The sequence below is a fragment of the Taudactylus pleione genome, unplaced genomic scaffold, assembly GCF_031769625.1.
Source record: "Taudactylus pleione unplaced genomic scaffold, aTauple2 ptg000309l, whole genome shotgun sequence".
Taxonomy (NCBI): Eukaryota; Metazoa; Chordata; class Amphibia; order Anura; family Myobatrachidae; genus Taudactylus; species Taudactylus pleione.
In genome coordinates, this window is record NW_028284710.1 from 3,483,160 (window position 1) to 3,501,517 (window position 18,358).

General features: G+C 40.9%; 1 protein-coding gene across 1 annotated transcript in view; it reads right to left on the reverse strand.

Moving 5' to 3' along the window:
• ADAMTS16 (ADAM metallopeptidase with thrombospondin type 1 motif 16) overlaps positions 1-18,358 on the reverse strand; it is a 337,999-nt gene that overhangs the window by 111,659 nt on the left and 207,982 nt on the right. Inside the window, exon 17 of the mRNA XM_088442271.1 lies at positions 4,250-4,388. Coding sequence (XP_088298397.1) covers positions 4,250-4,388 — 139 coding nt within the window. The remainder of the gene's footprint in view (positions 1-4,249; positions 4,389-18,358) is intronic.

The following is an 18,358-nucleotide window of genomic DNA, read 5'->3' on the forward strand; positions in this document are numbered from 1 at the left end:
AATGAAAGGGCATGCAGGAGATGCTGTCTGTGTCCATTACAATTTCTGGACATTCATAAACCATAAAATTAAAAATGTCAGGCAGCATTGCCCCAAACAGCACATAATGCAAAGAAAAGAGGTGCAATATGAAATTGTCCTTGGGCCCTCCCACCCACCCTTATGTTGTATATATGAAACAGGACACTCACAGTTTAACAAACCAATCACTTCAGCGACAGGGACTGCCACTTGCAGCTGAAATTATTGGTTTGTTTGGACCCCCACAAAACAAGCTGCCAATGCGCACTGGACATTAGTGGCAACAATCCCATACACAAACTGGCTTTACATTTACAACATAGGTAAGATCAGATGTCATCATAGTCGTCATCATCATCCCCATCAGTGTTTACATCCTCTTCTTCACACAATATTAATTTGTCTCCGCTATCCACCATTACAGGCGCCTCTGTATTTTTTTTTTTTACTTAATTGCTGGTAAAGGTCTTCCTTCTGGAATTTGGAATTAATTTTGATAAACATAATCTTTTTCACATTTTGGTGAAGTCACTTTCTGAAGTAACCTTCTGTGCCGGAAACTCTTTCAGAGTACACACTGGAGGGTGTGCAACTTAAGTCAAGCAAAGAAAGTTTGTGTAAGGTACTCCAAATTACCTCTTTTTCCTGTCAGTAGTGAAACGGACTGTCTGACATGCCTATTTGGATACTATCCCTAAAATAATCATCCACCATTCTCTGAATGGTGACCGTATCAGACAAAGTCACGGTAGACATGTCACTACTTGTAGGCAGTTCTTTCAGACCCAACCAGATGTCATGTAGTTTTGCTGACTGATCTGCATCACCACCAGCAGTGGGTCTCTTAGGAAAATGTAGTGTTTTCCTGGCAGCTGTAGAAACTGAAGGAGGAGATGCTGCCGTGTCACGTGCCCTTGAGCTGACAATTATTTCAACAACAGCTCTTTGCATCTTTTCAGATTTATGTCCATTGGAAAGAAAGACACAAGGTATGACTTAAACCTAGGATCAAGTATGGTCGCCAAAATGAATGCGCTGCAAGTGACGTAAGAGGGAGGAGGTTTCTAGATGGTAAAGATCCTTACCTCTACTCACTCTTGCTTTGCAAAGGTTACAGATGACTTGACAACTGTTGTCCGGATTTAGGTGGACATAATTCCACACATGAGAAGTGGATATTTTTGTCTTTTGCCCCGGCATGATAACAATGGGCTTTACCTTTTTCCTACCATGGGCAACAACTGTTGCCAGATTTACACAACATCCTCTGCATCAACATCCTCATCATCCTTGTTAGTGCCAACTATGGAAATATCCTCCTCATCCTCCTGGTACAATTCCACAGAAGCATCCTAGATTTCTACGTCAACATGTTGACTTGTGCTGTTCATCCCCACATTTTCAGAGGGCACACAAATGGTGGAAGGAGGATCCTCTTCAAGTACAGTATTAGAAAGGTCAGGCTCACACATGGCAACCGTTGACACACTTGGACTCTCCTCAGGGATCTGTGACTTTTCTGAGCTCACAGTTTGTTCATGTGCCTTAGCGATTTTCATTTTTGTGACACTTCTACAGGGAGAAAGGCTTACATAATCATAGGATGCAGAATCACCAGTCATAAATAATAAAGGCCAAGGCCTTATCCTTTACTTGCCACTTTGTGTAGAAAATGGCATATTGCCATTTTTTTGTTTCTCTGCAGTTAAGTTAGCTGTAATTTTGTTTCCTTTAACACTGTAAAACATTGCTCATCTGATTTTAGATGCCCTGACTTAAGCCCTGTATGCCCTTGGGTATCGGCTTTAGTAGATGATGTAGGTGGACTAGTATCATCATGACTGGTGGCACTGGCAGCATCTCCAGCACTAGTATGTGGTTCCTGCTCTCCTCTCAACTGATCGTTCTCCATATAAACAAACACGAATTAAGTGGGGTACAGCACACATCAATTTGTACCAATTTTAAATATTACACTGCGGTATCAGTGAAATACAGTGTCACAAGATTTTTTTATGAAAAAGAATAGAATAACACTGCTTTTCCACTAACAGTGTCACAATATTTTTTACGAATACACTGCGTTTTCCAATTACAGTGTCACAATATTTTTAACGAATACACTGCATTTCCACCAACAGTGGCACAATATTTTTTATGAATACACTGCATTTTCCACTTACAGTGTTACAAACAATATGTGTATGGATATTACACTGCGGTCTGACAGGCAGTGTCACAGTAAAAAAATAATATAGTACACTGGGGTACAGCACAAAAATATATATATATTATTTTTTTATTAATTATATTATTAGCTTTTATTTTTTTATACATGAGGCAACCTTGGATGGACAGAGCACCTTTGGTTGGACACAGCAGCCCCTGCCCCAGGATGGACACAGAATCCACTGGATGGACACAGCAGCCCCTGCCCTGGATGGACACAGCAGCCCCTGCCCTGGATGGACACAGCAGCCCCTGCCCTGGATGGACACAGTAGCCCCTGGATGGACACAGTAGCCCCTGGATGGACACAGCAGCCCCTGGATGAACACAGCAGCCACTGCCCCTGGATGGATGCAGCAACCCCTGGATGGACACAGAAACCCCTGGATGGACACTACAGCCCCTGCCCTGGATGGACACAGCAGCCACTGCCCCTGGATGGACACAGCAACCCCAGCCCCTGGATGGACACAGCAACCCCAGCCCCTGGATGGACACAGCAACCCCAGCCCCTGGATGGACACAGCAGTCCCTGGATGGATACAGCAGCCCCTGAATGGACACAACCACCCCTGGATGGACACAGCAGCCCCTGAATGGACACAGAAGCCCCTGCCCTTGATGGACAGCAGCCACTGCCCCTGGATGGACACCCTGCCCTGGACAGATACAGCAGCTCTTGGATGGACTCTACACTCTCCACAGCCGGAGTGAAAATGGCGCCGATCGTGGGGACTTTTATATAATCCAAAACGTGAGAATCCGACAGAGGGAGGATGATGTTTTGCCTCGCTTTGAGATCTGAGTCAGGCGGGAAAACCTGAGCTGGACTCGGTTCTCGCCTCAGATCTGCAAGTTCGGGTGAGTCCAGTTCTCTTAGAACCGAACCCGCTCATCTCTAGTCATTAGACCAGCTGTGCTTTATGCTTGTATTAGAAATGATAGTTAGTATGCTCCGTGACAGCAGTAGGCATGCATGCTCACTCTGGGGGACTGGTGCAGAGAGGTGTCTCTAGGGAAGCTTTGGAAGGGGCGCCTTTAAAATTTTGTTATGGTGCCCATAAAGTTCTAGTTACACACATGGGTGAAGCATTCTGAGGAGAGTGACAGTCAGTGTTCTGCAGCTTTTTTCTGGATGGAAAGGAAACCATCTGCAGATTTTGTAAACAGAGCTGTTCGGTATCTGAGGGTGCTGATACCGAAACTGAAAATGGCTGTGCACCGATGCTTCCCATCCAACCTGATGGAGCTTGAGAGGTTCTGCAAAGAGGAATGGGAGAAATTGCCCAAAGATAGGTGTGCCAAGCTTGTGGCATCATATTCAAAAAAACTTGAGGCTGTAATTGCTGCCAAAGGTGCATCAACAAATTATTGAGCAAATGCTTATGTACATGTGATTTCTTAGTTGTATTTTTTTTTATTAAATTAGCAAAAATCCCAAAAAAACTTTTTACACGTTGCCATTATGGGATATTGGGGCAGATGTATGAAGCTGTGGAAAGTGATAAAGTGCAGAGTGATAAATGACCAACCAATCCGCTCCCACCTGTCATTTTTCAAACGCAGCCTGTAACATGGCAGTTGTGAGCTGATTTGTTGGTCGTTTATCACTCTGCACTTTATCACCTTCCACAGCTTCATACATCTGCCCCATTGTGTGTAGAATTTTGAGGACAAAAATGAATTTATTCCATTTTGGAATAAGGCTGTAACATAACAAAATGTGGAAAAAGTGAAGAGTTATGAATACTTTCCGGATGCACTGTATATGACTAGAACAGGTCTCTTAGAAAGTTGTGCATAACATCATCTATGACCTAAATACATAGCTCAAATATCGAAGATGTGAAAGGAGTGACATTACATAACCAGTACAGGCCAAGTTGTTTTCCAGTAACACAAAATCTTGCTCAAATTATTTATGTTCAGAGGGTATCAGTGATAAGAGATAAAAAATATATATTCTAAAAATGTAAATTTCAAAACCATCACAATTTACCTCCTCCACATGAGACAGAACACTCAGATCGGATGATGGCCCATGTGTAGTTGTGCTTTGGCATCAGTTTCTTCTCACTTTCTGATTTGGGCATTGAGAACTCCCAGATCATTCCAGGGTTTTTACCTTGTAACAGTATCTAGAGAGAATATATTTAAATCTTTTAGTACAATGTTCTTTGTTATGCAGAAATCTGGAAATTGTAGGTTAAATAGAATGAATACCAGTGGTACGCCACATCCTGCCCAAAGCAGTGCAACCAGGGCTGCCATCAGGGGGGGACAGCCAGCACTCCTGTACTGGGCCGGAAAGTTGCCGGCAGGCAGAGTTAATTGCTAATGTATCACCCTCATACAGAACAGCTGAGGCTGCTAAGTGCTGGCTGGACTGGAGAGTTCTATGAATGAGTCATCACACGCAGCTCAGCAGTGTGTGATGACTCATTCATTAATGAACTCTCCGGGCAGTACTGCATGATCATCCCACACATACCTGGCACCAGTGTCCTGCTTCTGAAATGGGAGCAGCTGCAGGAGGACCAGCTTATGAAATAAAGTTAGGAGCACAGGGCCGGGTGGGTCCCCTCTCACAGACAGAACTCCACCAATTACAGTAAGTTACTTCACCAATCACCTCTGCCTCCACCCTCAGCTCTTCTTCTCTCCACCTCCCTGCTCTAATTTGCCAGATATTGTGTGCACTGCACTGCCACTGAGGAATGAAATGTGGGAGAACAACTGTGGTGCACACACAGAGTTGCCTCTCCCCCCTCCTATACTATCTGACCCCTGTACTATGCCTGAATCCTGCCCCTGCCACCCTCCCCTCTCGTATACTATCTGCCCCACTGTCCCCTGTACTATGCCTGTATCCTGCCTCTATCCCCTCCTATACAATCTGCCCCACTGTCCCCTATGCTATGCCTGAATCCTGCCTCTGCAACCCTCCTATACAATATGCCCCACTGTCCCCTGTGCTATTTCTGAATTCTGCTTCTGTCCCCCCCTTCCCCAAATCTCTATTTCTGTACTCTCCCCATGTGTCTCCATATCTGTGCCCATTCCCACATACCTGTAACTTTGCCCCTCTCCATATCTCTTTCTCTGCCCGCTTCCCATTTTTGACTCTGCTCCCTTCCTATCTGTGTCTTTGTGTCCCTTAGGGAGTGTGCCTCTCCCTATATGCACCTCTGTCCCTTTTACTAAGGTGTTCTCTCCCCATGTTTGCCTCTGCCCCTTTGCCATGTCCGTGCTGTATTCCACACCACATAAAGTAACTGAACCTCCAAATGGCAAGTAAATACAGTTTTTTGTTGTAAATCATTAGGCTTTTCTCATTTAAAAAAAAATCCTTTATTCCTTTTCAATCTTTAAGGCCAAAAATTCAATTTTTTTTAAAATCTACTGAGATATATATGTATATACACACACATGCACCCCCCTCCCCAGAGTTCAACCACACACCTTTGCATCCATCAGGCCTTGGGGGGGGGGGTAAGAACCAAAGAAATTATTATTCTATTATCTAAATACAAAATATATTATCTCTTTTAGGCAAATTGTTCATTAGACAGATTCTATAAAAGACAAGGCTGATGCATTACATTTCTGTTAGAATTAAGGCTTCAATTAGAGATGGGGCTTAGCATCAGGTTAAGGTTGAATTTTTGTATGTGGTTGACATTAGTGTTGGAGTTTGTCTACTTCAGTCTTTTCAAACTTTGGGCCTGATTCAGACCCACTCGCGAGCGGCTGTCCGCTCGCAAGTGGGTCGATGGTGTGCACTGCGCATGCGCACGACGGAGGGAGCTCCGTCGCGCGCATGCGCGAGACGCGATGAGCGAAGGACTTTCCTTCGCTCGTAGTGTCTGATCAAAGGGGGCGTGCTGTCGATGTTGATTGACAGCATGCCACCTTTGGTGGGCGTGCCTCCCAGACGGAGGCGTTCCCAAGGGAACGCCTGCCGTCAGAAGCCAGCCCCACTGACATCACTAGTGATGTCAGTGGGAGTGATTTTGGCTCTGATAGAGCCAAAATCACTCCGGGCCTTGCGGTTGAGAAACTCAACCGCAGGCTTCGGCTCGCAGTGGCGATGGTCGCGATGGTCAAGACCATCGCGACCATCATCCTGCACGCTCGTATATGCTGTGGGTGGTGACCCACAGCTATACGAGCGTCCAGGAGGACGCTCCATAATTATGGAGGTGGGCCCTGATTCAGAGCGAGCGCTCTGGTCAGAGCGTCCGACTCTGAATCAGGGCCTTTGACTGTAATCCTAATTTTCTTATGGAAAAAGTATAATTCTATTTTTATTTAAATATGACAAATAACTATGTTCTGAGGATAAGCCAGGGGGCAATATACAGTAGTCAATATCAATTCTTGTTTAACAAAACATGTTTTCCATAAAATATGCTAATTTCAAATGTTGCTGTATTGTAAAGATGTCTGGCTATTCCATTGCCTTTATTACACATATATAGTAGAGATGAGCACTTTGATTTTGGACAGAGGGCCTGATTCAGACCCGCTCACAAGCAGGTCGATGGTGGCCCAGTGCACACGCACGGCGTGTGCACTGCACGTGAGCGAGCGCAATAAGCGATCGCTCCAGGACTCACTACAAAAGGTGCGGTTGTCGATGTCGTTCAACGACCAAAGAAGCTGGAGCGATGGCTTCCCCATCGCTAGCCGGGTCTCGCGCTTGTGCACGACGGAGCAGCCTCCATCGTGCACATGCGCACTAGGGCACCATCGACCCGCTTGCTCGCGAGCGGGTCTGAATCAGGCCCTGTATACTGGCCAAAGAACAGACTGTAAACATTTATACATACTCTAGATATGCTTTTGGAGTAGTTCATAGTATTGAGCTTCATAGACGCTACATAATTTCCTTATATTTAGTGTTAAATGTATCTTACGCCACACTGATAGGTCAATTGCTTTATGATATTTTGCTACCTACTGTAAATAAACTTATGTACAGCACTGAAATAGGACAATAGGATTCCAAATTAACAATAGGATTCCAAATTAACAATGAGGTCTTGGATGACTCAATACCACTGACGTGTGAGACCGTAAGGAGACACTCTTTAATACAGAGGTAATTTTCTGCACTCTCTCATCAGTCTGCCTAAATGTGCTTGTCCTGCAATGTCAATTGATATCAGGGGAGCAACAATCGGTGCACACTGACAGTAGAAGTGCTCTTTTCCTTCCTTCCCACCAGTTGCCAACCCCATTCTCTCATCCCATGTCCTCTGTTTTCATATGACACGGAGACAGCAGAAACAGGGGGGACAATCATCTGGGTCCCTTTACTACCACCTACAGCAACTTATATATTCTTTACATTTTGGTCTAATTTTCGTTGTAAGCTTTAAGAACCGTATGTGCCTTATTCCCTCATCCAGGTGAGACAGTGTTTAAATGTTTATTTTGATTGCATTAACCTCAACATCACACCTTAGGCTATCTGTAGCCTGTTACTAGAACCTATAAATCATTTGGCGCATAATATTTTAGGACACGGCATTTTCCTATGCTTACCCACCTATCTGCATATTAGATTACATAGAACCTGTTACATATTTGTAGGCTGATTATTGGATATACAGTTTAATGCTACAACCTTTATTTACAGGTAATCGTTCACTGTGCTGATTAAATGTGTGTTAAGCAGTACATTTTCTGCAAATAGATAGTGGTATTGGATACAAACTTATAACCTCGTTGCAGAAACCTTTCAGCACAACTTTGGAAATAATTCAGTTACATTGTGTGTCATTTCTGGAGATATCCAGGCTTTTTTGGATTTCATATCTGTGTGCCTAACTGATCACTATATCCTTGTGTCTCATGACAAGCTTTAATAATTTTTCTGACAGATGTCATTTGCATTAATTTGAACAATACCATGCAGTAAATTCTCAATATACTTAAGACCAGCCTCTAGTAATTAACCAGTGCATTGGCTTAATATATATATATCATTTTCTGACAATCTGTTCTATGTTTGTCTACATGCTTGGCATTATGGTTTCTGTACATTTATCTTTGAGGGCATCTGGCTATTTATAGGCAGCAATAGGAGATTTTTAGTTCCGTTTGGGATATTTAATTCGATGACAATAATTTTTAGACCGTTGCAATAAAAAATATTTGCCAAAATCTATAGCTATTGTTTAGCTATTTTTAACATCATTAATCAGTGCACTATGCACATTATTTATCCACTCACTTAGAGTGGCACTCCAGCCAGCATCAACTGACTGGGGAACTTATATGTTTGTACCTCATATACACTGTATTTTGTGTATTATGTAAGTTTTAATATCGACAGATTATTCTGTTGATGCAAAATTTGAGTGCCCCCAGCAAAGAGTCTTATTTTTTCTACCCATATACCACGTCGTAATTATTAAGCTCAAGGGGAGGGCGCAGTGAAGGAAGGGGCGGAAGGAGAGCACGGGACGTCACTGGGTGTCGAGAAAACCTAGCACCGGCATGGACTACATATTACAACAACCAACCCAATTAATTGCATACATTGCTGGGTATGCTCTCACATCACTAGTTTAACCAATAGGACCACTCTGTATAGAATCCCAACAATTTGGAAGTACATTAAAATTGCAATGTTTGTTAAAACTATAGAAATATATAATTTTTTTCCATATTCAAGATAAATACTTAAATTAAAGAACAACATATATCTGTATGATCATTCTAATCCCAACTGACAAGCATGAAACAATTCTAAATGTTCACACTGTTATAAAGATATTTCATTCAGATGGACACATAGGTAGATCTCATTGCTCACAGGCCAGTATATCCCTTTGGCTTACAAGGAATACTCCAGAAGGGTTACATTATTTTTTTTGCCTAGTATAAATTGTACAAGTAAGTACTGTAAGTCCTCAATAAGCATGGGACAAAAGGATTTGGAATTTCATATATTTTGTCCAGGAGTCAGGGGCGTATCTATAATGGGTGCAGGGTGTGCGGGGAACACGGGCCCCTGGGTCCAGGGGGGCCCCGCACTGCACACCCTGCACCCATAAAATTACTTACCTCTCCGGAGTCCCACGTCGGTGCGGGGGTCTGGCGCTGTAAAACAACTGGAAAATGGCCAAGGCAATGACCTGTGCCTACACTATAGACTCTGGACACACTCTAGTGCCCAGAGTCTATAACTCTGGCGCTGGCCGCGCACAGCTCAGTGCGCTGCTGGCCGCCGGGTGGAGAGGAGGGAGCCCGTGTGAGAGACTGCACATGGGCCCCCTCCTCTCTAGAAATGCCCCTGCAGGGGGTGTAGTTTAAATGTAGTAAAGTATTATTCATGGTTTACCATCAGGGGCCAATGGGACTTTTATTTGGGAAAATTATTTCCAGCAATACTGTAGCAGTAAGAAGAGGCACACTTCCTGATGTTCTTATAAATACCCCTCCCCAAGTAGAGTGAGTAACAGGCTTTAACAGTCATTATATTCATTTTTCTTCCAGCATGTGTACAGTAGGTTATTTTCTGACAGTCTTCAAGAATATTCAGACATTTTAACTTATATAATAAATAACACATACAGTAGGATCAAATTACTGAACTAAGGGCCTGACTCAGCTTGGATCGCAGTTGCTAATACGCACGCAATCTGCCGATTGTTGCGTTCTGCGCATGTGTATGCATCACAGTGCACGTGCACAAGACGGCCACTATAATTGGGGCTGCAATCTCAGAGGCTACACAGGCCCATCACAGAGTGATTGACAGGAAGTACCATTTGTGGGTGGTGATGGGGGGTGGTCGTGCAAACGCAGGCGTGCCAGTGCATTTCAACGCCGGTGCAGGGGCATGCTTAAACATGATCCACTGCTATAGCCTACGCAGTGTGAGGTGTCATACGGGTCCAGGGGGCCCGCACCACACACCCTGCACCCATATTATTTAAAACTTACCTCTCCGAGGTCCCGCGCCGGGTGTCAGTGCTGTACAAAAAGCCAGAAAAATGGCCGCCAAAGCCATATTTCCGGCGTTTTGCGCATGAGCCGCTTACTCCCGGGCACACACTAATGCTCTGGTGGCCGGCCGGCCAGCCAGCCAGCCGCGTCTATTGGCTGCCGGGAAGAGAGGAGGGGCCCCCGGATGGGGTATGCACACGGGCCCCCTCCTCTCTAAAGACACCCCTGAAGAGAGACAATTATTTTCTGCTGGTAGAGGAGGTATATATAATGGCAGGCCAAGAGTGTTGTATTTAGATTTCAGATGACTATGACAGTGTGCAGGGAAGCCAACATTAATTAAATAAATATCAGAACAACAAATAAGGAAATGGAAGGTTAGCATAATAACAGGCTTCATACAATTGCAATACTGGTAATTATATTTGTGTAATGTTTATGCTACAGGAAGTGAAAAATGCATCCCAGTGTGTGTGTCAGACTTAGAACAAGAAAGGTTAAATGGCAAAAGTGATTGCTCAGTAATCTAAAGGAGAATGCCAAAGTATGATATAAAAATACATACCCAAGTTACTTTAGATATGTTACAGATTCCTTTGTTTTTGTTCACATGTTCTAAAACATAGTTAAGGACCTCTAGACTCATGTGTTGAACATGGGCAAACATGACAAATTCACTTAAAAAGGCCCAGGCCAAAATATAATCTTCTGTTATTTTTCTTTACCTTCATTGGTTTAAGTTGTTACTATTTGAGAAAATGTATTGTAAGAAGTGATGATAGTAAATATCAACAGCGAGGAATGACAAGATAAATTGTGGTCTTGTGGAGTTAACTTGCCTGTGCACAAGCCGTAAAACTGTACTCAAGGGAAAAAAAATCTATGTTATACAACACTTTGCTTTTCTCTAAAAACAATATGAATTTTTCAGTTCATTGGTTAGAATTGACTTGGGGATGTGGAATTATATACTAATATGGAAATAAGCTTTTTACCTTGAGTAACTTGTACTGTAAGTTATTATCTTTTCTAAATCAATGAGAACTTAAGGAAGGATTTTAATGTATACCGTGGAACTAATTTAGCAATCTTTTAGAACTATATTGTAGGGTAGAGGTTACCATGCCCACAGAATGCTGTAAATTGTATAAATATATTTGTCTAAAACAGTGAGAATTTCGATGTTGTCAGAACTTCTGGATTTACTGAACCCGGAAAAGGACCAGGGGGTTTGTTTGAGCTGGTGTGTGTGTATAGGAAACTGGAAGGCTTAATTAAGTTTCTCCTCATATTGTATTAGCAGACATGAATTGGATGGGATGGAGCAGACAGTACATTTTGCACAAGGATGAAATGAGCCATTTTTGATAAACGGTCGATGATAACCCAAATGGTGGACTTGCGCTAAAATGACTGGCAGCTAGTTAACTATGCAATCTGGGCAGACCCAAAGGCAACCACAGAAATGCAGACAGAAAACAAACCGAGCAAACCAGCACTGTCTGAAAACCTATCCTGCTTGATAACACAGCAGTCTGTGATGACGATCTGTGCTTCTAAGGGCAGCTTCTTTGTAACAGCAGCAGGATGTCAGAAACTTACACAATGATACTCCCATGCATTCACATCAAGGTATCTTTTTCAGTTGGTAATAAAGTAACAGCTTCACTAAAAAGGAGTGACACTTACAATTGAATTCTCACTCGCGTTCCCAGAAAGGTATCTTTATACTCCCCGGCTGGATGTAGAAAACCACTCATCCAAGGAAAAAAAGTTCATATTTATTCACATGGAGGTAGCAACAAACATATTTCCAAAAGGTAAGGAACAAATAGGAACCAGGTGTCTATATCCCAAATGCTGCTGTCAACGGGAGTGGGAGTGAGCATCCGCAAGTTCATATCACCTCTCCGTGTAGGTCCTTATTCAATAAAAAGATGCACAGCTTCAATGCTGGGGAAGCTCTTTATCAAGAAGTGCTGTCATCTGTCAAGTGGGTTTATAAGCCTGGCTTTCTACAGTCATGTGTTGAAATTCCACCAGTCACATGAAGAGCTGAAAACCTAAATTGCCGGTACTATGCATATACTATAACATCCTCAGATCACAATGGAATAACATTTGATATAAACATGCTACATTTATAAAATGTCTATCCTAGAGATTATTATCCATCCTCAATCAACAATGAATACATCTAATATAGACATGTTACATACATAAAAATCTCTCTTAAAGATACATACAATCTAAAATAGAGAAAAGTGGTCCAAATAGTGAAATCATGATAAATATCTATTAAAAATAAAACATACATATAATCCAATATGGATAAAAATGGTCTAAAATGTGACATCCTGATAAATATCCATACTAAGACCAATCCTAACATTTAAAAGAATAAAACATATGGAAAATATGAATAAAAACTCAAAACGGCCATAAACATAAGGGAGAGAGAAAAAAAAGGAAATATTATCAGATATGATGAATCATAAAAAATTCCTGAAATTCCATTTAGTTTCAAATTCCACATTCAAACCATATGGAACTAAGGTTTGTAACTCATACATGGTTCTCATTTCAAGTCTTGCTAATTGGGTCTCAGTGTTTTTGTTACGCCAATGTCCTTTGCAAATTTTAATACAACATAATTTACTAAGACTTTTAATATTGCAATTATGTTTCTCCTTGAAATGTAAAGATACATTATGTGAATCATAACCCTTTTTTATATTACGTACATGTTCTGAAAGGCATTCTTTTAGCATCCTACCTGTCCTACGAATACACTATATACTGGTCGCCACATGTACACTCCATTAAATAAATAATGTTTTTAGTCCCACAGGTGATGAAATCTTTAATGGGATGCACTTTTTTGGTGGTATTGGATGCATACTCTGTTATCTTTTTTTCAGTACAGCAATTTTTACACATCACGCACGATCCACATCTGTAGAAACCTTTAGACAAAATTCTCGTATTCATTTTGTCCATCGGTAAGGAACTAGAAACTAACAGGTTTTTAAGTTGCCGGCCTTTCTATAGATGAAACTAGGGTTTTTGCGTATAAATCCTTTCAATAACTGGTCTCTTCCAAGGATTTTCCAATGTTTCTTAATAATATATTCAATTTGTTTATGTTGTTGTGAGGTAAGTTTCGTGATGAAACATACCCCCATATTTTCCGTTTTTGTCTTTTTCATCAGATGTTGACTCTCTAAAATGGTATTTCTAGGTGTCTCTCTAATTTTACTTTTAATATCTCTAACCTTACTGCTATCATACCCTTTATCAATGAATTGCTGTTCCATTACTGCAGCTTGATCATCAAATGTCTCAAGGGTACTGCAATTTCTCCTTAAGCGTAGGATCTGGCTCTTAGGAATACTACTAATCCAGTTTTTATGATGGTTGCTTATTCTATTAATATAGGAGTTGCAACCAGTTGGTTTGGAGTAGTTTTTGGTAAACAATTCACTTTCCTCCACATAGATGGTTAGATCTAAAAAATTTACCACTACTGTGCTGCTCTCAAAAGTGAGTTCTATATTGCGATAATTATCATTTAAATAAAACCAGAAAGTATTAAGACTCTTGTCATCCCCATTCCATATAAACAGCATCTCATCTATGTGTCTGATCCATAGCACTAGGCTGGCATTCCACTGGTGGTCAGATCATATCGTCTCCTCCTCCCAGTGGGCCATAAATAAATTGGCATAAAATGGTGCCAGCCTAGTACCCATAGCTGATCAAGATACCTGCAGGTAAAAAACACCTTGGTACCAAAAAAAGTTATTATGTAAAATGAAGGAAGTTCCTTCCAAAATGAAATTCTTTAGAGTTACATTTAAACCTTCCTTATTAACATAATGTTCTAAAGCTGTGATGCCTTGATTGTGTTGTATGATCGTATACAAAGATTTGACATCTGCGGTCACTAAAGTAAAATCTGATTTCCACTTGATATTACTGATCTTATTAATGACCGCCATAGTATCCTTGAGATACGACCTGGTGTTACATACTAAAGGTTGAATATTGGAGTCTATGAAGCTTGAAAGGATAGAAGTCACACAATTCACCCCTGCCACAATGGGACGTCCTGGTGGATGTTCTAAAATTTTATGTAACTTGGGCAATACATATATAACTGGTATATATGGATTCTCTATCTTAATATAACTGACTGTCTCCATTGAAATGGCAGCATTAGAGGTATATATATATATATACAGAAAATATCCAATTTTTTCTGGATGTTAACGGATGGATCCCCTTTTAATTTTTTATATGTATTATTATTATCATTTAAGTGATTCATGATTTCTTTATGATAGTCGTCACAATGAAGAATTACCACCTCCTGCCTTTATCGGCGGGCTTGCTCACTATCTCAGGGTTTAATTCTTAAAGATTTAATTGCTTTTCTTTGTGTGATAGTTAAATTCTTTTTAGGGATTTTAAATTCTGTCCTTTCTAAATCTTCCCGTACACAACGTTCAAAGGTTTCTATAAAGAATCTTCTTTTGTGTTTGGGGAAGAAAGTGGACTTTTTGCGGAAAACATTAATATCCCCCATCGGGACATCCATATTTTCTTTGTTCTTTTCCAAAAAGAATTTCTTTAAATATAACTTTCTAACACATTTCTGGAGATCTAAAACAACTTCAAACTTATCTATGCCATTGGAAGGAGCAAATTTGAAACCTTTTTCAAGGATCTCTTTTTCTTCTATCTTTAGAGTGTACTTGCTAAGGTTATAAATTTTAGTTGAACCCTTACTTTCCTCATCAATATCTGGGACTATTTTTTCCACAGTCTTATTCATAGGTGATGCATTAATCTTATATTTTCTTTTATTCTTCTTTTCTTAGACATTCGTATTTACCTGCTCTGCATCCCTTTTTCCTGATCTCTCTTTTATTAAAGTGTTTTAACATGTTTTGTTTCTGTGTTAGGGTTATCTTTCTCTCCGTGGATCGCTTAAGGAGAAAATGCAGTACCCTTGAGACATTTGATGATCAAGCTGCAGTAATGGAACAGCAATTCATTGATAAAGGGTATGATAGCAGTAAGGTTAGAGATATTAAAAGTAAAATTAGAGAGGCACCTAGAAATACCATTTTAGAGAGTCAACATCTGATGAAAAAGACAAAAACGGAAAATATGGGGGTATGTTTCATCACGAAATTTACCTCACAACATAAACAAATTGAATATATTATTAAGAAACATTGGAAAATCCTTGGAAGAGACCAGTTATTGAAAGGATTTATACGCAAAAACCCTAGTTTCATCTATAGAAAGGCCGGCAACTTAAAAACCTGTTAGTTTCTAGTGCCTCATGACGGACAAAATGAAAATGAGAATTTTGTCTAAAGGTTTGCACAGATGTGGATTGTGCGTGATGTGTAAAAATTGCTGCACTGTAAAAAGAGATCACAAAGTATACATCCAATACTACCAAAAAAGTGTATCGACAAGTATATTAGTAGGACAGGTAGGATGCTAAAAGAACGCCTTTCAGAATATGTACGTAATATAAAAAAGGGTTATGATTCACATAATGCATCTTTACATTTCAAGGAGAAATATAATTGCAATATTTAAAGTCTCAGTAAATTTTGTGGTATTAAAATTTGCAAAGGACTTTGGTGTACCAAATACACTGAGACCCAATTAGCAAGATTTGAAATTAGAACCATGTATGAGTTACAAACCTTAGTTCCATATGGTTTGAACGTGGAGTTTGAAACGAAATGGTTTTTATGAATTTCAGGAATTTTTTATGATTCATCATATCTGATAATATTTCCTTTTTTTCTTCTCTCCCTTATGTTTATGGCCGTTTTGAGTTTTTATTCATATTTTCCATATGTTGTATTATTGTAAATGTTAGGATTGGTCTTAGTATGGATATTTATCAGGGTGTCACATTTTAGACCATTTTTATCCATTTTGGATTATATGTATATTTTATTTTTAATAGATAATTATCATGATGTCACTATTTGGACCACTTTTATCTATTTTAGATTATATGTATCTTTAAGAGAGATTTTTATGTATGTAACATCTCTATATTAGATGTATTCATTGTTGATTGAGGATGGATAATAATCTCTAGGAGAGACTTTTTATAAATGTAGCATGTTTATATTAAATGTTATTCCATTGTGATCTGAGGATGTTATAGTGCAGGGGTCTTCAACCTTTGGCCCTCCAGCTATTGTGGAACTACACATCCCAGCATGCCCTGCCACCGTTTTGATATAACAGCATGCTAAAACTGTGGCAGGGCCTCCTGGGATCTGTAGTTCCACAGCAGCTGGAGGGCCAAAGTTGAAGATCCATGTTATAGTGTTATAGTGTAAGCATAGTACCGGCCATTTAGGTTTCCAGCTCTTCAAGTGATTGGTGGAATTTCAACACATGACCGGAGGAAGCCAGGCTTATAAACCCACCACTTGACAGATGACAGCACATCTTGATAAAGAGGGAAAGGTCCCTTGATACGCGTTGAAGCTGTGTATCTTTTTATTGAACAAGGACCTACACGGAGAGGTGATCTGAACTTGCGGATGCTCACCCCCGCTCCCGATGACTGCAGCATTTGGGATATAAACACCTGGTTCCTATTTGTTCCTTACCTTTTGGAAAGATGTTTGTTGCTACCTCCATGTGAATAAATACTATTTTTTTTTTTTACTTGGATGAGTGGTAGTCTACATCCAGCCGGGGAGTATAAATATCGCTTTCTGAAAATGCGAGTGAGAATTCACTTATAAGTGTCACTCCTTTTTAGTGAAGCTGTTACTTTTATTACCAAGTAAAAAAGATACCTTGATGTGAATGCATGAGAGTATCATTATGTAAGTTTCTGACATCCTGCTGTTACAAAGAAGCTGCCCTTAGAAGCATAGATCGTCATCACAAACATCCCTGTGTTATCAAGCAGGATTGGTTTTCTGACAGCGCTGGTTTACTATATGTTTGTTTTCCAAATGGTGGACTTGTTGGAGGACGGCAAGACAGTAATAAAGTCCATGGTTATGCGAGTCCATGGTACATGGGGTACTGATAGGTGTGAGAGTTGCCCTGCAGGTAGTTACCAGGGAGACTTGTGTTGAGCACATTTTGTGCATGAAGCCACAAAACCTTTACCATCTCGAGGTAGTGTGGGACACCAGACCTTTGACCAATTTGCGGCTCTTCTGAACCCCAACATGGCCGGCAAAATGAGAAGTATGGCCCATAGTAAGAGCTTCTTGCAAAGTCCCTCAGAGATGAGTCCATGGTGATGACTGCAAAAAAAGGTTTAAGGATATGATGGCATCTTGAGTTTAATGACCCTTCTTCTTTAGCCATGGAATGGGATAAATCAATGGCCTTGTGGTTACAGGAACCAAGGGGTAAAAAGATATGTGGAAGTAAAATTTTGAGAAGAACAAGGCCAAGCAAGCCTGCCGAGGATTGAGACACTGATCAGATTTTAGGTGGAGGAGATTCTTGTGATTTGTGTAAATCAAGATTGGACACCTGAGGTGGATTGTAATAGGGTGCAAGTTCTTGTGCAGGAACAAACTCGCACCTTCTCGCACAATTTGAAGGTTCAAGTTTTTCGATAAACTCGCAAATGTAATAGGGTGAGAGTGTGCGGGTGCGAGTTTGACTGGCATGTGAGTGAGTGTATGTGTAATAAAATATTACAACCTTCGGTGTGTGACTCTTGTCTTTTTTTATATTTCTTTTGCAGGTGAACTAAAGGTACCAGAGGGCCCTTAATGCCCTGCACACTGATACTTGTGGTTCCCCAAGTACCAGCATGTGGTGGAGGCTTTCTGGGACCTCTAGTACTCCTGTAAAGGACAATATTGTTTTATCTATTTTTTACACAATCAACTTGGTATCCAGTGCCCAAGGGAGCCAGGGATATCCTCGGTCTATTAGCCTAGGCCTGGGGTGTTCTGGAGTGGGGGGACCCATTATCCCTCCCCAGGGATCCTTGGTCTGGGTAGAGGAATGCTTTGGCCGGGGGACCCCGTGAAGCAGGTCTCACAGCTGTGGCATTACACCCCCGCTAGAAAGATCTTGGTGCTGGTTGTGTATAATGCAGGGGACCCCTACACATTTATTC